This window comes from Parasteatoda tepidariorum, chromosome 5 (genome assembly GCF_043381705.1).
Source record: "Parasteatoda tepidariorum isolate YZ-2023 chromosome 5, CAS_Ptep_4.0, whole genome shotgun sequence".
Classification (NCBI taxonomy): Eukaryota; Metazoa; Arthropoda; class Arachnida; order Araneae; family Theridiidae; genus Parasteatoda; species Parasteatoda tepidariorum.
In genome coordinates, this window is record NC_092208.1 from 9,066,674 (window position 1) to 9,089,859 (window position 23,186).

The window sequence follows — 23,186 nt, forward strand, 5'->3', positions numbered from 1 at the left end:
AGTATTTATTCAAGTATTTCCTTCGAATTAATATGTTCAAATCAGTGCTTAGATTAAGTTGATTAAAAAATTATTCGATCAGCTCATTCAAGGGAATAATTAGTTAAACAGCTTATTGTCAGTTGATTGGAATCTTTAATTTGAATAAATGATTCCTTTATAGATTTAGGAAAAAAATAATTTCGCACAATTATTCGGCTATTTGAAGAAACTATGATGGACTATTATCGAACTTCTGTAAATTGTGAGTCAATTACTGAGCCCGGTATTGAGTATTGAGACCGGTAATCAAGTACAGTTGATTTGAGAACTTTTTAAATGAAGCAAACAATCTTTTTTATTGTTTTGACAAATTACCTTGACAAACTAATTTAATTATTCAATTATATGATGACCAGTTGATTTCTAATGTACTGAATGAATTGAATCTTTTTCTAATTGAGAGACCTGGTGCAAGAACTAGTTGTCCTATGTTTTTTCCCCCATAGAAAAAAAAAATATTTTTGACTGTGGACAAGGATAATATAGCGGTTTCGATTCACGCTAGAATCAGGAACAACAGCAATTTTCGCCCTTTTGCAGGGCCCGACTTAAACTAATTGGAGCCAGGAGCAAAAACTTCTTTGGGGCCCCCCTTTGCTTCACTGCTTCAGTAATGAAGGTATTTAACATGGAGAAATTTTAAGATATTTAATTTTAGAGTATTTAAATTTTTCACCTCATTATAGATAACAAGAAAATTGACTAGAACCTAAAATGGCTATGAAGTCCCTCCCCCTCCTATGGTCAAACGAAATATCATTCTGTTCTGTTCATTTTATTGACTTTCTGATAATTCTAAGTCCATCATGCCGAATGCCGTTTTCTGATTGTTAACTTTGTCGTCGAGTAGCGAAAAATTCATATCCTTGCTGACATTAGGGCTAAATTCACGAAATTACAATGACTTAATTAAGCCAATCAGAAGTCTGTATTTTTGCAAACATATCGCATTCTGCAATATGTAAAAATACAGGTTTTTGATTGGCCAAATTTGTCCATCGTAATTGCGAAAATTTAGCTGAATTCCACCTTAGAAAGCCATGGATTTACGAAAGATAGATTGTGTTCATAAGATAGATTAATAAAGAAGCTAACATAAAATAGAATTATTTTACACTGTAATGATATTTTGTTTTTAAAAAAGTTCATTAAAGAATGTAACGTAAAATAAACTTGGGGACTCTCTCTAATGAAGGGGTCCGGGGCAACTGCCCCGTATGCCACTGCTTTAGTCAGGCTCTGCCCTTTTGTGTTAAAAAATTGAGTTGGCAAGAAAGTGATTACGATTTTTGTAGCGTGAAATAAAACTCAATTTACTCTACACAAAAAACTTTAATTATATATTTTCCATATTCTATTTGATGACCTTCTGGTAACTTCATGATCTTGCATTTGTAGGACTTCTTGTCTTTATCAGCAAAAACTCAACCAAGTGAGATTCGAGGGCATCGATAATATTGAATCTTTCATCAGTTAAAAGATATTGTAAATTTCAAAATACATGATAATCCGATAGAGCAAAGTCGGGGCAACATGGAGAATCTCAAATTTTGCTCCACCATGCACACAATATTAGCGACACGTGCGAAATTATTGGAGCTTGGTTGGTAAGTGACATATAGCATCATCGTGAAGTTACCAAAAATATGTCACAAGATCATTGAACAGAATAGAAAATATTTAATTTAATTTTTTTAATAGAAAAAAGTGAGTTTGATTTCGTATTAAAAAACCAAAATTTTCTCTGTCCAACTCAATAGTATGGTAAAGCCACATGAGTCCATAGTTAATTTCGCTTGGTTCTCACGAGCAATTTGAAAATCTGGACGTACGTAACACCAAACTCCTAAAATATTTTAGATTAGTTTAATCCCCAAATATTATTCAAATATTATTAGAAGAATATTACATGATGGCTGGAATAGCCTGGTTGGCAGAGCATTGGGCCCATATCCAAGAGGTCGTGAGTTCGATCCCACCGGACGAAGACTCCCCATGTACAAAATGGTGACTTCAAGGTGACCAATGGTCCTCCCTCCAAGTTCCCATACCGCTATGGGTACTGGATTGGAGATCGATTGTGCTCTGGTTCAGTTCAAAAATACGATCTACGGATGGATAATGTATGAATGTGGTCTCCCTATCAAACGGATTGTGATGTATGTGCGGGATAGAAGTTGAATTCGTGTCCATAGATGGCGCCACTGGAAAACAATAAGAAACGTACCCCTTTACCTTAAGTAGGCTTGTCAGTATTCACATGTGGCATAAGACAACAACAACAACAACAAAAAGAGCCGTGATGGCTCATGGGATAGAGCGTTTGCCTTCCAATGAGGTGAACCGGATTCGAATCCCAGCGATGGTTGATCGATATGAATTCCACATCTGGCTTGCACCAACCACAGTTCAAGGCTATGGAGTTGAACAGTAGTAGTCGTAAATCCAAAAATTGGATCAACTGTTCAACGACGGTTATAAAATATAAAATAATATAAAACAACAAGCAGAAGATTATATACTTACCGAATCTTGCAGGCTCTCCTCTGAGGAGTTTGTCTCATCTTTCTCTGTTATTCTCTGGTGTTGTGATAGAATGGGCCGGAATGTGAGAGCACACAGCATGACAGAACCCATCATCACGGACAAAATCTAAAAAAAAAAAGAAAATAATAATAATTTGAATTCTGCATACATGCGGTTATTGTTGATTTACGACAATCTAAACCATGATACAAATTTACAACATGTCAAGGTGCATATTTAAATACGTAAGAAATTTATCTGTTTATTTAATGTATTCTTTGAAAAAAAAAATCGAGGAAAGAAATTTAATCGGATCACTCGAAATCACGTGACTCTAATGTCTTGTCTTTAAAAAGTATAAAAATGTCCCAATTAAAGACGGAAAATTATATTCCCCAAATAAAAATGAATTAAAAGAAAAAACAAAATTTTATTTAATTGTGAAATTTAAATTTAATATAGTCCTCATGGAAGAATGGGTCAATTTGGTTCTCGTTAATATTTCTGGATTGAAACCTAAGGACCTATTTTAGAAATGTAGCAAAAGCTCTTTTCATTATGGATGGTCACTTAACTATTTGAACCATTTTATTGTACCATTAAACATTAAATTAAAAGCCTTGAACTTTTTAGTGAAAATTAAAAATCAAAATACTAAAAATGCTAAAAAAAAAAAAGGTTTTTTAAATTTTTATTTTTACAAATAAATGTTTTATGTGTATAGTTATTTAAACTTTTTTTTTTCACCTATCACCGACCAGCATAGACCAAATATTGAATCCTTACTGCTGGCTTTAATTAATGAACATTTTATTTTATTTTATAACCGCCATTGAACAGTCGACCCAATTTTATGGGTTTATGACTACTAATGTTCAACTCCGTTGTCTTGTAATTTTGAACCAGATCCAGAAGACAAGGGAACTTCAGGATCAAGTATTGGGAAAAATTTGCTTTCGTGGAGGACTTTTTTGATGGAATTAACCTGCATTTGCCGTTACATGGAAAGGAAAACTACGGAAATCTCCCACAGTTAGCCTGACGGCAAGGGGACTTTAACCCGTGATCCGTCAACCACTAAGGATATTTTACGTTTTGTGGTCGATGAGAGCCTGTAGCGGAATTTGTATCGACCAGCCGTTGCTGGGATTCGAACCCGGTACATGCCCTACCCCCTGAATCATCACGGGTCTAATTACCTAACATTGACTTATGCTATTCTATTTTATTATTAATATTTTCTTTTTGCATGTTTTAACGAATTTTCATAAATAGTGAAACTTAATCCGAAATTTACTACAATTAATTAATCTTAAGAAAGTGCTCTTAAATTGGCAGATATAATTAATTGAAAAATAACTACGAGTGATGGTCACTAAAATTACATTTGATCATGTGAGAAAAAAAAGTGAGTCGAAAGTATTGATTATTTTAATGAAGTTTAAAAATTCTGATCATCATTAGATATGTTCCATTAAAAGATTACTTAACTTTTTTCATCCATTACGGAACAAGCTTTCGATAACCTTACAATCGGCTTTTTTCAAGGTCTGTTTTTCCGACAAAAGATGAAACTTATTAAAACGAAGGTCACAGACATAAGAAGATGAATGACAACTACTTATCATCAGGAGTTAGACTTTCTTTAGCCTTAATATTGCATTCACCCTTAGCATTTCACTTTTCATCATTCATTTTCATTAATTCAGTTCCCGTTCGCAAGATTAACTGCGTTCATTCGGTTTATGTTTGTTCTCACGCTACTCAGCATCATCTCGAGCATTACCTGTCTCATAATAGCTGTTATAAAAACTGCGATTACAAGGTTTTCAGTTATTTTTAGCTGCCGGGGCACTGATAATGCAGTTTCATAATTGTTCTCAGGTTTATTGAGGACATTTTAAGTGAATACGAGACTCATTACAGAATAATTAGAAGCAATAACCTTGAGGACACCTGACTAACACGTGTGAAATGTTCCTACTTTATATTATAATTACTTTTAAACGATCTTTGGCATATAAATGATGATTTGCAATATTTTTATTTCATAACCGTCGTTGAACAGCCGACCCAATTTAGGGTTTACGACTAAAAATGTTCAACTTCGTAGCCTTGTAATTTTGATAGATCAAAAGAAGACAAAAAAAACCTCCTGGATCAAGTATTGGAAGAAATTTGCCTACGTGGAAAACTTTTGATGGAACTAACCCGCATTTGTGTTACATGGAGAGGAAAACCACGAAAATCTCCAACGGTTAACCTGACAGCAAGGGTACTCTAACCCATGATCCGTCTACCACTGAGGATATTTTACGACAGAACTGTGGTCAGTACGAGCCGGGTGAGGAATTCGAATCGACCAGCCATTGCTGGGATTCGAACCCGGTTCACCTCATTGGGAGGCGACCGATCTATAGCTAAGGCCACAACGGCTCAAAAAATAATTCTATGATTAAATAAACTAAAGAAGTTAGATACACGCAACAAAAAAACATAAAAAAAATAATGTAATATAATAAAATACTTATATCTTTTAGGATAACTGAAAAATCAAGTTATTTTCAGTTGTCATCGGAATTATATAGTTCTAATCAGCCTGATAATTTTGACTAGCTGATGATTAAACTATTCAGTGTTTTCTGATCTGCTTTATATTTTTAGGCTTATTACAATCTGCTTATATACCTTAGGTTTATTCAGAAATGAGCAAAAAAACTACTCAATTACACGGACTGAATTGGCTTAGAGCAATAAACCTTTTTATAAAGCTATTTATAATAAGCCTTCACTACTCCGGGCTTTTTTCTCTAAATAAGTCAGGAAAATTTATCAATGAATGATAAATTTCCAAACTAGCCTAAAAGTACGAGTTCTCACTAGAATAAGTTTAAGAAATCGTTTGATAGATTTTAAAAAAAAAATATTGCATATTTTTTCAATTAGTCTAGCGTGCAATAAGCCGAATTATCAATTAGGTTATTATTTATAGATAAGGTAAAAATATTGTAATATCTAGTACTGTTTCTTTTAGTGTGCCTATGTATTTAAGGATGAAATTTATTAAATTTTTTAAAGATGAAGTTTTAAAGAAAAATTCTTTTATAATTTAATGTGACAAATTGCCTGAAATAAATCAGGCTAATAATTGCGAGCGATAAATAATGCATAGTAACGATGTGTTATTCATTCGTCGAGAAATTGAGGAAAATCTTTCTTAGATTAAATTATTATTGCTCAATTTTCTGCATAAGTGCTCTCAAAGGCTGCATTCCCAAACACAATATCCTGCATAAGTGCTCTCAAAAGCTGCATGCCCAAACACAATATCCTGCATAAGTGCTCTCAAAAGCTGCATTCCCAAACAAACTCGCAATGTAATTTTAAGGTTTATATCCAAATGAAATTTAAGGAAGAGTTGTTTAGAACTGCAATGGGCACAAGGCTATCGGGGGAATTCTTGCGAGCTTCTTTATGGGGCACTAAAATAAAGTATTATGAATTTAATTTCATATCATAATGCAGTATATAACTTCATTTCACATGGGATCAGGGGCACAAAATCGGACATCTCACTTCAAACCAAGCGAAAGTGCTAATCGAAACTTATTACAAATCTGACAAGATTTCGAAGTATGTGAACACACTTTTTACATAACTTACTTCAGTCCACAAAGTTTTAAAGTGGAGCTCAATTGTTTAAATAAATTGCATGAAATTGTTTACGAATATTGTTTGCTATTTAAGGACGTATAACTTTCGAAATTTTAATATTTTCTACGATGAATACTGTATGTTAAGTTTCTACCATACAGCATGTACCAAACAGATTTGCTTGAACAGTGATGAGTTCAACTGATAAAAAAAAATTACTTGTAGAGTGGCTGCAAGTTCTATCGTGTCCAGAAGCCGAGTGAGGACAAGAGGCATGACCATGGTGAAGACTGAACTGCCGGCAGTTACCAGTCCGTTCACGAAACCAAGTCTCCGGTGGAAGTAGTGTCCCAGCACCACCAGGGACGGGGTGTAGGCTAGGGATGCACCAGATCCGAGTAGGACGCCGTACGTGATGTATAGGAGCTCCAAACTGTTCACGAATGAACTGGCCAGCATGCCAGCAGTCGCCATCAGACCCCCTATGAAGGCCGTCTTCCGAATGCCCAGTTTGTCCGTCAGTATACTGGCCACTGGCGACAGCAGAAAGGTCATCCCAATGGAAACAGATCCTACCCATGCTGAAAAAAATAAATACATAAAGTTAAAAATGTGTGCTTCTTTTGCTGTAATTCACAGTTTAAAAAAAGGTTTAAGTTAAATTACAATAAAAAAATACTTTTCCGCACACGGCTTGCGCCGACCACAGTGCTGACGCAAAAATATCCTCAATGGTAGATGGATCGTGGGTTAGAGTCCCCTTGCCGATAGGCTAACCGTGGCAGGTTTTCACAGGTGTCCTTTCCATGCAACTAATCGCGGGTTAGTTCCATCAATAAGCGTTCCACGAAGGGATTCGAACCCAGGACTTAAGTATGCTTCCCCTACCCCCTTCAACAGTTGAGTTCCATCGACAGGAAAAAAGCCGCAATCGAAGTATCCTTCAACTTTTAGATAGAAAATCAAATTCTTTCGATAGTTGTAAAGTGTTCCCTGTTTATTTAGTTTTAATGTAGAATTGGCTTAAAAAAATTGCTGTCGTTCGTGATGGCTTTGAAAATGTGATGAGATTTTTCAACCTTGGGTAATTGCACTTGAGAAAAAATAACACTTCTTAAATATATATAGTATAGATAAATAAACAGCTGAATCAAGGATGATAACAATTTGGGATTCCGCTGATAGATTTTAATCCTTTCTTTTATCTGAGATCATTTCACCGAGAATTGCGTCAGAAATATTTATTATGGTAATCTATCTAATTTTACAACTACGGCTTCTACTATAACAATCAATCCGCATTAATAGCAAGATATTTATTATTCTATCTATGATCTTCAAGATATCTTCTAGTTAAAATAAATATTAAGTAACTATTAGAGTTAAACTGCAAATAAAAGATTAACGGATTTGATAAAAAAAACGCTTCCTTTTTCTATCCTATTCAAGGACTGCTTATATATAATCCATAATACTTTTTCGTGATTTAGCGCTTTCTCTTGATGGACAAGAAAGATAAAAGTAAATAGATAAGAAGAAAGCTTTACGAAAACTAATTTGAAGAAAATAAATACCAATAATAACACACATCATACTCAAAAATAAATATTTAACTTTGAATTCAATCTTTAAATTTGAGTTTTAAAAAACACACATTTGTAGAAAATAATTAAGCATCTACTTCCTAATTCCAGGAATTTGCTGTAGATTTTCAAAGCAAATGAGCATTTTTTTTTTCTTCTTTAATTGAAATATAAATTTTGGTAAAACGGAATGAAAGTTTTATTCTTTTAATGAAAGCTCTTTATCTACACCAAAACTTCAAAGCCCGAAACTACTAATGCGTTTCATATAATCTAATTTTCTCAGCCTTCATGCATCTTTTATAGTTTATTTAAATTATAGTATTATAGACTTAACCACTCCTTGTTATCGCTGGAAGATCCTCAAGACTCTCAAATCGTTTCCCTCGATCTTTCGTCCTAGTCTCGTTTAATGTGGGCTTTACCTGGCCGCAACAAGGCTACCGATAACCATTATTGTTAGAAGCTCGTTTACCTGAATTGGAAGCTAGAATTGCAGACCCATGTCGGATTTTCTAGTAAGAAACTGCTTTCATTTACGTTGCAAAAGCTTCAAAGTGGTGGTTTTTAAATAATAGGGTGTCTGAGCCATGATGTCCTAGGGCAGGGATGGTGAAACAATGGCACGCGTGCCATTTATGGCATGAGACAATATTTTGGGCACGCTACCGATCACAATTGTTATTACACTATGAATTGTTATTACACAAATGGTATTAGACTATGAAGCATATGTAACAATTAAATTAAAATTCACAAAAACAAACAAAATAATAAAAAATTATTAGTAAAAAAATTAACAATTAATGCTAAAAAACAATTAATAACCGTAAAAAACAAGCTAACAATAAATAAATAGCAAAAAAATTAACAGTCCTGCTTAAACTAACATCTTACAACCTAATATAAGTTATTTGTCATCTAATCTGCAACAACAGAAGACACACTGATGTTACTTTAAGTTGAGTTGTTTTAAGATATGACAAAATGTATTTTTTTTTTCAATGTGCGAGTAAATAAAGAGTTTTGAGTTGATAGTATTTAGTATTATTATTTTCCCAATAATCATGAAGTCAAAATTATTTGACGGCACGTCTATGACCTCATTAAGCAATTTTTTAGAAAAATGGCACGTTGGTGTATAAAGGTTCGCCAGTCCTGTCCTAGGGGATAGAGCCTTCCAATGAGGCGAACCGGGTTCGAATCCCAGCGATGGCTGGTCGATATGAATTCCGCATCTGGCTTGAACTGATCACAGTGTTGACGTAAATTAGCCTCAGTCGTACACGGATCATGGGTTAGAGTCTCATTGACGTCAGGCTTACCGCTTTCCTCTCCAAATGCGGATTAGTCCCTTGAAAAAGTCCTTCACGAAGGCAACATTTTTGTACATGATCCAGGAGTTCCTTTGTCTTCCAGATTGGGTTCAAAATTACAAGGCTACTGAGTTGAACATTAGTACCTGTAAACCCAAAAAATTGGGATGGCTGTTCAACGACGGTTATAAAATAGGGTGCCTCATACCTTTTCTGAAAGAAAACGCGAATCCTCAATCCTCTGTAAAATTGTATATATATATTTATATAAAAAGAAGTAATTTCACTTTCTGACAGAATTAAAGATTTGCCCACATTGACATAATATTGATGTTATTGTCCTCCTAGGATTGATATTTTGGTTAAAAATGGAAGTGACTTTATTTCGAGGGGACACCTTTCCCTCCTTTTTTACTCTTTTCCTGTCCAGAAGCAGAAGGGTATGTATGTAAGGGGGTATGATGCGTAAGGGACTCCTTGTAACTATATGTTCAACCATAGACTTATGTAATATATTTGTTTGGTTCTTATTGGTTTTCTTTGTATGTAGTTATTTCAAAAAATTAACATAGTTTCAGTTAGTTGGGACTTATTGTAAAAACTTGCAAAAATTGTTAATTATTTATTGATTTCAATAATTTTTATCCAGGTGGAAAAATATAAGTGAGCCATTTTTTAAAAAAAAGTATGATAACTATTAAAATATTTGACTTATTTGTCCGTTCTAAGGCCTTAGACAAGATGATATATAAAGTTAAGAAATATATTTTTCAACAAGTTTAAAACACTTAAACAGTGCCTTTTGTTTCCTTTGTGAAAAAGCTTCGGGAAAAAAAAAACAATTTTTCAAAAAAAAATAAAGTACACAGCTTTTGCTCCATGATTTTGAGTTTTATGTGTCTATAAAATTTCTGACAAGTAAATAAAAATCATTGTTTTCTTTGAGTAAATTAAGTAAAGGTGAATAAAAGCATGTGAAGCATTTCTCCCTTTGTTTACAATCTTCTAACAGATAATGACTTCACTAGGAAGCCTTTTAACATGATGGCGGTTTTTGTAATATGAAGAGATTGTTTAATGACCTGCAGAGAAGGTTTTTCAACCTTTTATCAATGTGGAAATCGACATCGTTCAAGTCATGACTGATAAGCATCTAACTTTAATTAACTTATATCGCAAATCTTGATAAGTTCCTTTAAAACATAGCATATAATTAGTTAAACTTTCCAAAGGAGTCTTCTATCAACAATTTAGTTAAAATACTGATAGAAAATTGTGATCATTTAATATGTAAATAAGGTTGTCAGTACAAAGTCTAACGAATTTTTGATTGGATAAATAGATTCTTCGTTCTCAGGATTGTTTCGTGAGAATAAAGTGGGAGAATGTCGACATTACATGTAACAGACATTTTGGATCCGTTGACAGATAAATATCTTTTTCGCAACAATGTAACAAAAAAAGGAAAGTATTGAATGATAATATCGTGCAGCATAACAATAAAGCAGGAGAATGTCAACATTACATGTAACAGACATTTTGGATCCGTTGAAAGATAAATATCCTTTTCTCAACAATGTCAAAAAAAAAAGGAAAGCATTGAATAATAATATCGTGCAGCATAACAATAAAGCAGGAGAATGTCAACATTACATGTAACAGACATTTTGGATCCGTTGAAAGATAAATATCCTTTTCGCAACAATGTCAAAAAAAAAGAAAAGCATTGAATAATAATATCGTGCAACATAACAATAAAGCAGGAGAATGTCAACATTACATGTAACAGACATTTTGGATCCGTTAAAAGATAAATATCCTTTTCGCAACAATGTCAAAAAAAAAGGAAAGCATTGAATAATAATATCGTGCAACATGACAATAAAGCAGGATAATGTCAACATTACATGTAACAGACATTTTGGATCCGTTAAAAGAAAAATATTTTTTTCGCAGCAATGTCAGAAGAAACGGAAAGCATTGAATAATAATATCGTGCAACATAACAATAAAGCAGGAGAATGTCAACATAACAGACATTTTGGACACGTTAAAAGATAAATATCTTTTTTGCAACAATGTCAGAAAAAAATAGGGTTAGCATCGAATTATAATATCGTGCAACCTAACAATTGAGCCCTTTTTCTGTCCGATTTGAATTAACCTTTTGAAGTAACCCTTTTTCCAGCCAATTCCGGCCTGTTGTCAAATTGAGTTTAGTGGCTGAGTGGTCATCTGGCTCTTTCACCAGGAAAGGCTTTTCTTCAAAGTTCTTTCAACGAGGAAAATAAATGATAAACATGTCTCTTACACCTATATAAGTAATTTAAAGTAAGTAAGTTAGATGTTTCCATTTTAAAATGGAAATTTTCTTTTCTTTTCTGACGTTTTCATCCAATCTGAAAGTTTTCCATAAGGCATTGTCATACTTTTAATTTTTTCATGTTTCTCTCATCTTAAACATATTACCCCTTACTGTTTTTAGTTCATTTTATTGGCTTCTGTTTTGTGTTTTTCCTCAGAATTAGCTTTCATGAACAAAAACCGTTCTTTCCCTTTAATCTTCAATTTCAATAGTTTTTGAGTTCACTGATAACACTTACAATAAAAACATTTCGAAAATATATATTTATTATGTAGTAAATTGCATAATATTAAATGCATATTATAAAAATTTTATACAAGAAATAATTATTTTTTTACATAAGACAATCAAAAACCCTTATTGCTCGTAAATCAACAAACAATTTTTTTACAATTCTATATCTCACATAAATAACGTTTCTAGTTAGAATAAAAAAAATATGTTTACACTATTTTTTATCAATACTATGAAATCGCTCCACTTATTAAAAATATCCTGACCACGGGGTTGATCTCGTAATACACTGACCTACCACTTAAGTATCGCGTGAAATTTGCGTTAGTAAACAACCCTAAAAAAACTACTTTTTTTTATTTGGGAGGGGGAATGAGGAAATGACCCGGAAAAATGGGACATATTGAGTAAATGTTTTGATAACGGGAAACTACATTTCCGTTGTATCTTTGAAATTCGAAACCATTTTTCTGAATTACTCTAGAATTGATAACAAATAAAGAGGGCAGAATCACTTAAAAAGAAAATATTTATAATCCATTATTCGCGATTGATTTTATTATTTAGATTTTTACCTAAATATAGACTACAGATTTTCGCCACGAAATACTTTATAAAGGGGAGGGGGAAAAATGAACGTAAACTGAGATAATTTTTCAGTTTCTTCTCACGTTATGAATTTTACTTTTGACACTTTAAACCTAAAAGAAAGGAATGGGAAGATAAGTTTTGGGGCGGAAAGTAATAAATTATGGTTCGGCGAAGTTTAATTTTATATTCAAATTATATTATATTCAATTATATTATATTCAATTACATTATATTCAATTATATTATATTCATATTTATATTATATTCAAATGAAATCATATATATTTTACTGCAAAATAGAACCCAAAAAAATTGTTTCATGCATCGTAAAAGATAATGAAAGGTGTGGGGGTAGTAGTTATAGACAATGTCAACCCTCATCTAAGAAAAGGTACCCCAACATAGAATCGAGTTAACATATGTCTTATATACTAGGGAATTGGAATTGTATTTTTGTAGTGGTATGTACAGTACTCCCCCACCAGAATTATATCTGTGATATAATTCGATGAACGAATACCACTAGTTGATTGATTGCTGTTTTTTTCGTGAGAAGCCGGGAGACCTGTATTAAGATCACCGTGCTTTTTTAGTGCTGATCGTGAGAGCTGTATTAAGTTCACGGTCGTGGTCACTCCTGTGCTGCCGTTAGCAGTCCAGTGTATACGTAGTGCGATATGTGTGATCGAGACTGAGAAGCAACAGCGTGAGGAGGACATTGTCGCAGTCACAAAAAGCAAGTCAACTGTTTAATGGGGATCATCCACATAGAAGTAGGCGCGTTCAAATCGAAGTGGGCGCTACTGTTAAGATAGGCGTGTTCATATCAAAGCGGGAGTTTCTGTCAAAGTAGGCATGTTCACATCCCTTCCGGGTCACCAATATGGGGATAGTAGTTATCGACTATGCCAACCTTTCTCTATGAAAAGCTACCCAAACATAGAATAGAGTTAACATGTGTTAAATACTAGGGAATTGGAATTGTATTTTTGTAGTGGTATACATACACTACGAAAGGTATTAAAGAATAGTTATTTATCATCAGATTACTGTTTCATCAGGTTACTGTTCAGGTTACAGATCGTTACCCTTTCGATGTGGGTACTGTCACCACACATTGCTGTAGAGATGAGATTCTTGAAGCCAATATGAGGTTGTTTCGGGGTGCTATTGCTCAGACTCGTTCTTATGGACGTGGCCACGCAGATCTCACACTGTTAATAATTTTCCTGAAGAAGAGGATATTCGCCAAATGAATCAGCCCTCTTGATCTTCGAGTCTCAATCCTATTGAACATGTTTTTATAACCGACGTTGAACAGCCGACTCAGTTTTGGGTTAAGACTATTAATGTTCCACTCCGTAGCCTTGTAATTTTGAACCAATCCAGAAGACAAGGAAACGCCTGGATCAGTACCCCCAGAGGTATTGATTTGTTGTGGGAACATGGAGGACTTTGAGACTCGACANCGAGAAGAGAATATTCATTCAGAAATTTGTAAACATGTACGTTTACGCCTTCATGCTTATGACAGCTTACACGCTTGATATTTCAATTCTATACTGCTGACACACACAGAAAAAAAAACGAGGAGTTTATTTTGTAGCCGTGTATATATGCTACCGTGAATGGCCAAAATCAATAGAATGTCGACTTTCAATTGTGAATGTCAACAATCACATAGTCGCTTTCGTGAATGTCCGCAATATTTGTTATATTATATTTGTTATAATATATTCGTCCGAAATATTTGTTATAAGAGAATGTCGACTTTCAATGTCGAAAGTCAACAATCATATAGTCGCTTTCGTGAATGTCTGGAATTTTTGTTATATTCGATTAGATATTAATTTATTCGTAGATATTATTATATTGATATTCGATATTTTAATATCTTCTGAGGATAGATTAGGAGAAACATCAGTGTTCGGAGTACCCGTTAAATACACACTGGGCAGTGGCACTAAAACTTAAAAAAACATTGATGTAGAGCATACCGGGCAAATGTATACCAGTCATTGGCACTTAACTAGACCTAGTATATATTTCGGACATTCACCAAAGCGACTATGTGATTGTCAACATTCACCGGTGGAAGTCAACAACCACCGATTTCGGTCATTCACAGTAACTATATATATATATTCCAAGTATTCGTCAAAAATTTTAATTCGAAATTATCAACGCCCTGTTTTTATGCTTGATTCTACCACAGTTTCGTATTTTAAATAAAGATAAATGAAAATTTTTAAAATTACGCAAATGTCTGATATTTACGTAAATTTCGTGAAACAATTAATTATTTTATTAATGTTTACAACCCAAAGATAAAACAATATCTCATAAACTCCAAACTTTCATCCGGAAGCAAAAAAAATCAGAAGTCAAAGCAATTTCAGATAGTATATATATATATATACCGGACTTTTTGTAATTTGTTAATCGTACTAATATTTCTTTTTATTAAAGTTAGAACTAATTTTAAAATAAAATTTTAAAAACTTGCAGAAATCATGGAGAATTTTAAAAAAATCCGAAAGAAATTTTATACTTCACATTTTTAAATATTTATTTGGATTGAAGAGCGAAAATATTAAATTGATATTAGACAAAACAGAATATCTTTCATAGAATAAATATTTTTGTTTTTAAATTGTCTGCACGAGGATGCATGAAAGTACAAACGCGTGTAAAAAAGTGAACTCCTCATGGAAAATATCTTTCCTCTTGCTTAAATCCCAATATGCTGATCTCAGTTTTAGTACGCTTCAGCAGTCCTCCCTCCCCACCCATAAAATAATCACCAACTAAGCAAAAAAAAAAAAAAAAAAAAAAAAAAAAAAAAAAANAATGTAGCTATTCACGTGATTGATAAAACATGTTGTGATATTTACAACGTGTTGTTATATTTTCTTAGTAATAATATCAATATTTACTTGTGAGCACCGTCCCTTGTTTACTAGTGCTCCCTAACCATCGAAGATTGCTATGCAATCTTATATGGTTAACCTAGCAAACCCTGCTCGCAACTAAGTTAAATCCATTTGAAATATGTTCTAGCGTGCAATCTTAAGAATTTAAATCAATTATTAAAACTAATACCTCCTTTTAAAAAATTTAAAATTTTAGTGCATAATAAATTATTGAAATAAAAAGTTTTAAATTGAAATAAATGACATGTAATAAAAAAAAACTTGCAAAAACAAAACATTAATGATGCTTTTAAAAGATAACATGAACATGTCGTACGCATTCTTTCAACGTTGTGTCTTTTATAACTGTCATCAACGACTCATAACTGTATTTTTTTAACTATACTTAAAAGGCATAACAGCACGACTAATACTCATTTTTAAATTCATGACAATAAAAATAGTAAAATTATTATAATTGAACCTGTATAAATACAACTAAAACATAATATAGAACACCTTATTTGTGAATATGAACTATTCGCTTTTAAACTTTCAATAGATCAGATTGTTGAAGAATTGTGATGTCCACGCGAGAAGAGAATATTCATTCAGAAATTTGTAAACATGTACGTTTACGCCTTCATGCTTATGACAGCTTACACGCTTGATATTTCAATTCTATACTGCTGACACACACAAAAAAAAAACGAGGAGTTTATTTTGTAGCCGTGTATATATGCTACCGTGAATGGCCGAAATCAATAAAATGTCGACTTTCAATGGTGAATGTCAACAATCACATAGTCGCTGTCGTGAATTTATACAGTAACCTATCTAAATTTGTTATGAATATTTGCAATATTATATTTGTCATAATATATTTGTCCGAAATATTTGTTATAAGAGAATGNAAGAGAATATTCATTCAGAAATTTGTAAACATGTACGTTTACGCCTTCATGCTTATGACAGCTTACACGCTTGATATTTCAATTCTATACTGCTGACACACACAGAAAAAAAAACGAGGAGTTTATTTTGTAGCCGTGTATATATGCTACCGTGAATGGCCAAAATCAATAGAATGTCGACTTTCAATTGTGAATGTCAACAATCACATAGTCGCTTTCGTGAATGTCCGCAATATTTGTTATATTATATTTGTTATAATATATTCGTCCGAAATATTTGTTATAAGAGAATGTCGACTTTCAATGTCGAAAGTCAACAATCATATAGTCGCTTTCGTGAATGTCTGGAATTTTTGTTATATTCGATTAGATATTAATTTATTCGTAGATATTATTATATTGATATTCGATATTTTAATATCTTCTGAGGATAGATTAGGAGAAACATCAGTGTTCGGAGTACCCGTTAAATACACACTGGGCAGTGGCACTAAAACTTAAAAAAACATTGATGTAGAGCATACCGGGCAAATGTATACCAGTCATTGGCACTTAACTAGACCTAGTATATATTTCGGACATTCACCAAAGCGACTATGTGATTGTCAACATTCACCGGTGGAAGTCAACAACCACCGATTTCGGTCATTCACAGTAACTATATATATATATTCCAAGTATTCGTCAAAAATTTTAATTCGAAATTATCAACGCCCTGTTTTTATGCTTGATTCTACCACAGTTTCGTATTTTAAATAAAGATAAATGAAAATTTTTAAAATTACGCAAATGTCTGATATTTACGTAAATTTCGTGAAACAATTAATTATTTTATTAATGTTTACAACCCAAAGATAAAACAATATCTCATAAACTCCAAACTTTCATCCGGAAGCAAAAAAAATCAGAAGTCAAAGCAATTTCAGATAGTAGGAAAAGGCGATAAAAAAAGTGTTGTTTTTGTAGTGGTATGTCTTTTTTTTATTTATTTATTTTTAAAAAAATATTTTTTGATATAACTATCAACGCTACTTTCACGATGTGTGTAAACAATTCATTCCAAACATGAGATTTAATTCCAATGTTTAGAAGTTTTTCACCCATTCGAATTTTAGAAATACAAATCCAGAAATCATGTAAACCTTACGGCAACCTTGTTTCGGAATTTTCATTTTATTGTCACAAAAATGTTTGTTCTAAAAACCTTTTTTCAATAAAGCAAAAATATTGCAATTACAAACTAAAAAGGATTAAAAATTATTTTTAAAGCTTTTTTGAAAAAGATCACTTAGGTAGCTAAGTATACAAGACGTTGCGAAAAGAAGCCTCATAATTACCTAAATTTAAGATTATTTTCACCTTAAGACAGCTTTATTCAAGGATTTTTTTCTCGCTTGAAAACCCTAAGACAACCATGATTTTCAGGTTTTTATATAAAAGTTTGTTTTCCAAAGTTTTGGATTAGAGTAATGTGGGTAGAATAGAGCAGATTATCAGAGATCTCATTTCAAGGTTAGAAGGTTTACACGTAATCCTCATAAAAACCTTTTTAGGTTTACATTAAAAGATTTTTGCTGCGTGAAAATAAACCTTTTTTTGCTATCTTAAAAATGCATTTTTACCCTCGCAAACATCTACATTAACACGAATGGGGAAGAAGGGTCCTTCATTTACCTTAATCTGTGTTGATAAAAATATTACGGGCTTTGATCATTTTTTACTTTATTTTAATAACTGTCGTTGAAAACCGACGTAATTTTTTTGAGTTTACGACTTCTAATGTTCAAATCCGCAGCCTTGTAATTTTGATCCCAATCATGAAGACAAGGGAACTCCTGGATCAATTATTTTGAGAAATTTGCCTTAGTGGAGGACTTTTCGATGGAACTAACCCGTATTTGCGTTATATAGAGAGGAAAACCACGAGAACCTCCCGTGGTTAGCCTGACGGCAAGGAGACTCCAACCCATGACCCGGTCTACCACTGAGGATATTTTACGTCAGCACTGTGGTAGGTACGAGCCGGATGCAGAATTCATATCGACCAACCATCGCTGGGATTCGAACCCGGTTCACGTCATTGGCAGGCGAATGCTCTATCCCCTGAGCCATTGTGGGCTTGATTATTTAATACTTATGATCAAAATGATCAATCAATATTTCATCCAAAACAATTTAATTTATTATTTTTCCCTTAAGCAATATTAACGGTCACCACCGGCTACAGGGAAGTCTAAATTATAACAAATAGGGGTCAAAAAATGGTTTTGCCTTGTCGTGACCAGATTGCCACTCCAAGTAAGTTTCTTTTCCTTTTTTTTAATTATCATGAAAGATATTGATTTATTATAAATATTTTATATTACTCAGAAGATTACTTTATATCCCGCTTGTTTCTTAAAATTCATTTTAGAAAAGACTCTTGTATTGTTTACTATATTTTGTGAAAGGTCTTGCACATTTAATATCAATTTTTAATTTTAAAAAATTATACAACCGTTATATCAAGTGATGAATTTGAAAAACAGTCTTAAAACTTCGGAAAATCTATCGTTTTATGTTAAATATTTCAAGACTTGAAAACGTTCAATCTTTTATTCAAAATTTACAGCACGCTATCACTGCATCATGATGGTAATATTTAATATTAATATATTCTCATCATCTTCTCATTGGCGCGACAGCCCGGGATGGGCCTTGGCCTTCTCAACAAGCCTACGCCAAGACATTCTTCCCTTAGCCAAGGTTCTCCAGTTTATTATCCTTAAAACTTGTAGGTCCTTTAATATTAATATATGCTCATAATATTATATAATAACCGGGATATGACCTTATTGGCAGGCGTTCTCTCAATTCCTCGATCCACCGTGACTTTCTGACCAAGATTTTGTACAACTCTGGTTACAATAATATAAACTCTGTTCTAAAATATGAGACGCGATGGCTCAGGGGATAGATCACTCGTCAACCAATAAGGCGAACCAGGTTCAAATTCCAACGATGGCTGATCGATTCAAATTCACCGACCCACAGTGCTGACGTAAAGTATACCCAGTATAAAATCTTAAAAATATATGGCTAATATAAGCATGAATTAAAAAAACATGTACGAGATGCCTGCAAGTGACGTAGAGTGGGTACCTCGATCATGATTGGTTGTTGAAACGCGGCATTTGTTTACGTCATCAACCGTTCTTTCCCTTCTTTTTCGAGTAAACCAAGCCTGTCAAGTACCGATTCTCTTATCTAACACAGTCTATATTCTTTCTCAAAGATTTCAATTCTACTACTAACTATACACAAGGAAAGGCATGAAGCCAAGTAGAACATAAACGAACTTATTATGCATCGAAGTTGTCTGGTACACAAAACAAAAAATATATCACCGTTACAATAAAATGCATAAACAAACAATAAATCTAAGTTAAGTAAAAAAAGTAGACAAGAAATAATTATATTTCGATAAATTCGATGCCCTACACGGCTCTTAACTTAACGGTAATTAACATTTAAAGTTATGTAGAGAAACTTTGTAACTCAACTTTCATACTCCATAATTACTGATAAAGATTAGCTGGTGCTAACGTCATAGACCTAATGACGTCATGACGTGTCCAATTAGTTGATTGGTTTGGAGATATATATTTTTGTTTGTATTTAAGATTTATATTAACCCGTTTTGGATATTTTTATTAATTTTTGCTTTGTTGACGTGTGGTATCAATTAAATGTGTTTTTATGAGAAAAAAAAATTGTTTCTTCAATATATCTTGATTCGTTACATCAGTCGTAGATGGATCACAGATAAAAATCTCCTACCATCAGGTTAATCGTGAGAGATTTTCGAGGTTTTCTTCATTACATAGCGCAAATGAGGGTTAGTTCCCAAACAAAGTCCACTACGAAAACTAGTTTACCTCAATGCTTGATCCAAAAGCGTCTTTATCTTCTGGGTTGTGTTCAAAATGCAAAAGATACGGAGTTTTACTTAGATAATCGCAAACTCGAATCAGTTAGCTTGTTAACTGGTTGAATATTATATATATATATATATGAGTTGTTGAGTTCCACCGGCGAATGTTGGCAGTCACATAGTCGCTTTGGTAAATGTTTGAAATCTATACTAGCTAAGTTCCACTACCCGGCATACATTTGCCCGGTATGCCCCACATCAATGTTTTTTAAGGACAAGTGCCACTGTCTAGTATGCATTTAACCGTTGCTTCGAATGCTGATGTTTCTCCTAATCTATCTTCAGCAGATATTAAAATATGGAATAAATATAATAATATCAACGAATAAATTAATATGAAATCGGATATAACAAATATTTCGGAGATTTACCAATGCGACTATGATATTGTTGACATTCATGGGTGAAAGTCGACATTTTACTGCGAGTCGACGCTAAAAGTCGACGGTAATATTATATAATACGTCTCCAACGTGTGCTACGAGTGTGTATTACAATTGTTGAATAATTATTTGTTTTGTATTGTATCAATGTATGTACCTATCAAATTTCATTAAAATCGGTCCATTAGTTCTAGAGATAATCGACCAAGTCCGCAAATTCTCTCAATATCTGACACCAGTGTATATATATTAAGAATGTGCAAATAATCAGAACTTATTTTGTACTTGGACTTACGTTTATGCAAATATGTTTTTCCTTTGATGAAAATTAATCTTCCTCACTTCATCGTCGTCATAAGGGACATGCCACGTTCGTGTCACTTAAATAACTGTTTAATTACGTGATTAACTCGTAGGGACTTTGGATAGACGTCACGGGTACAGGTATGGAGGTAGGTGTGGCACACGAATGACGAAGAGACTGATTTGGTTTGGAACATTTCCAAGCAATTGTAAAAATCTTTCTTCCGAAACATAAAAGATACGTTTACGATATCTTTTCATTCATTTTTTTGCACTGATTATACGAGTTTCCTGTTTAGTGATGCATGAAGAAAAAAAAATATCCCCCCCCCCTATTGTATATCATGCAACCATTAGACATAAATCAAGAAGAACATTTAAAATTAATGAAAGATTCAATTGGCAAATTAAGCTCGCGCGCATGTAAAGACCAGGAATGAAGGCTTATTTAACACGTTGAATGCCACGCTAATTTTACAAGGCTTGCCCGTCTGACCAAAGTGATTTTTTGTGTGTTCTGTATTGCATTAATTTCTTCAAACCATTTTAATTACGATAATAATATTTAAAAAAATTAAAAGCATTAAAAATTTACTCGAATTATGTGTTTCTAATAATTTTGGCTTCATGGGTCACCGGTGACCCCCGTGGAGCTACGAACAAACTCAGTACCGGTGACCAGTAACCCCCATGGCATTCAACGTGCTAAAAAAATAAAAGTATAACAATTATTTTAATTTAATTTTTTTTCATTCATATATAGTGCAAAAATATGCATCGATTTCTCAACAAATCCTGTTTTCTGATTGGGAAGATTAATCACGTGACAATCAGGATTTCTTTTTGGTTTTGAAAAAGATTTTTAAAGGATTTTTTTTTTCTTGAAAAAGATTTATAAATTTATTGTTTCCCTGCAAAACATTTCTTTATCCATCATTTCGACATAATATTCGTAACATCTTATTCAATTAACATTCTTTCTTGTGATTTCCTCACTATTATAAAATTCTTTTTTTCCAATAATAATTAAACACAAAAAATAATTATTAAGTATTTTTCATCATTTCCCGCATTTAGACTAACTTATTCAATGTTAGTCTAAAAAAATATTTGAATTGTAAGGTATACAAATTTTCCATAATTTTAAAGAAAGTAATTTAATGTGACAAAACTGAAAATGTGGATGACTGGAAATATGGAAATGCAATAATAACGGTAAATATGGAAATGCAGTCGACTGGAAATAATAACAGGAAATAATAACAGGAAAGATGGAGATGTAGTCGACTTGAAATAAGAACAGTAAATATGAAATGCAGCCGACTGGAAATAATAAATGGAAATATGGAAAAGTAGTCGACTAGAAATAATAACGATAAATACGGAAATGTAGTCGACTGGAAATAATAAATGGAAATACGGAAATGCAGTCAACTGGATATAATAACAGGAAGTACGGCAATGTAATCGACTGGAAATAACAACTGGAAATATGGAAATGCAGTCGACTCTAAGCAATACCGAGAAGTATGGAAATGTAGTCGACTGGAAATAATAACTGGAAATATGGAAATGCAGTCGAGTCTAAACAATATCAAGAAGCATGGAAATGTTGTCGACTGGAAATAATAACTGGAAATGTGGAAATGTAGTTGAATGGAAGTAATAACTGGAAATATGGAAATGCAGTCGACTCTAAACAATATCAAGAAGCATGGAAATGTAGTCGACTGGAAATAATAAATAGAAATACGGAAATGCAGTCAACTGAATATAATAACAGGAAGTACGGCAATGTAGTCGACTGGAAATAATAACTGGAAATATGGAAATGCAGTCGACTCTAAACACTATCAAGAAGCATGGAAATGTTGTCGACTGAAAATAATAACTGGAAATATGGAAATGCAGTCGACTCTAAACAATATCAAGAAGTATGGAAATGTAGTCGACTGAAAATAATAACTGGAAATATGGAAATGTAGTTGAATGGAAATAATAACTGGAATAACAGAAATGTAGCCGACTGGAAAAAAAATTCGGCGAGCTTCGCGAAATCGATCGAATAGTTCTTGAGAAATCAAATTTTAAACATACGTCTTTTTAAACATCAGATCTCTGAGGAACTATTCGAAGGATTTCTATCAAATGCTGTATTTTGCTCATAAAATTACATACTTTAAAGCTATGTAAAAAATTTGCATACTTTTACAATTCAAATTTTCTCCCGACTGTTTACAGATAAAATATCAAATGTGTATCAAAAATTATTTTTTACATGTTGAATTTTTAGACAAATGAATTATATTATTGTGTTTAAAAAATTCAATTCGCTTAAAAAGTTCTCGAGGTATGGTGAAATACGCAAAAGTCAGGAAAGGTCGCATGAA

The 23,186-nt window shown here is 32.9% G+C and overlaps 1 protein-coding gene across 1 annotated transcript in view; it reads right to left on the reverse strand.

Moving 5' to 3' along the window:
* Positions 1 to 23,186, reverse strand: part of LOC107447734 (monocarboxylate transporter 10) — a 62,394-nt gene that overhangs the window by 25,583 nt on the left and 13,625 nt on the right. The window contains exons 2-3 of the mRNA XM_043049973.2: positions 6,442 to 6,803; positions 2,569 to 2,694 (exon numbers count right to left, since the gene is read on the reverse strand). Coding sequence (XP_042905907.1) covers positions 2,569 to 2,694; positions 6,442 to 6,803 — 488 coding nt within the window. The remainder of the gene's footprint in view (positions 1 to 2,568; positions 2,695 to 6,441; positions 6,804 to 23,186) is intronic.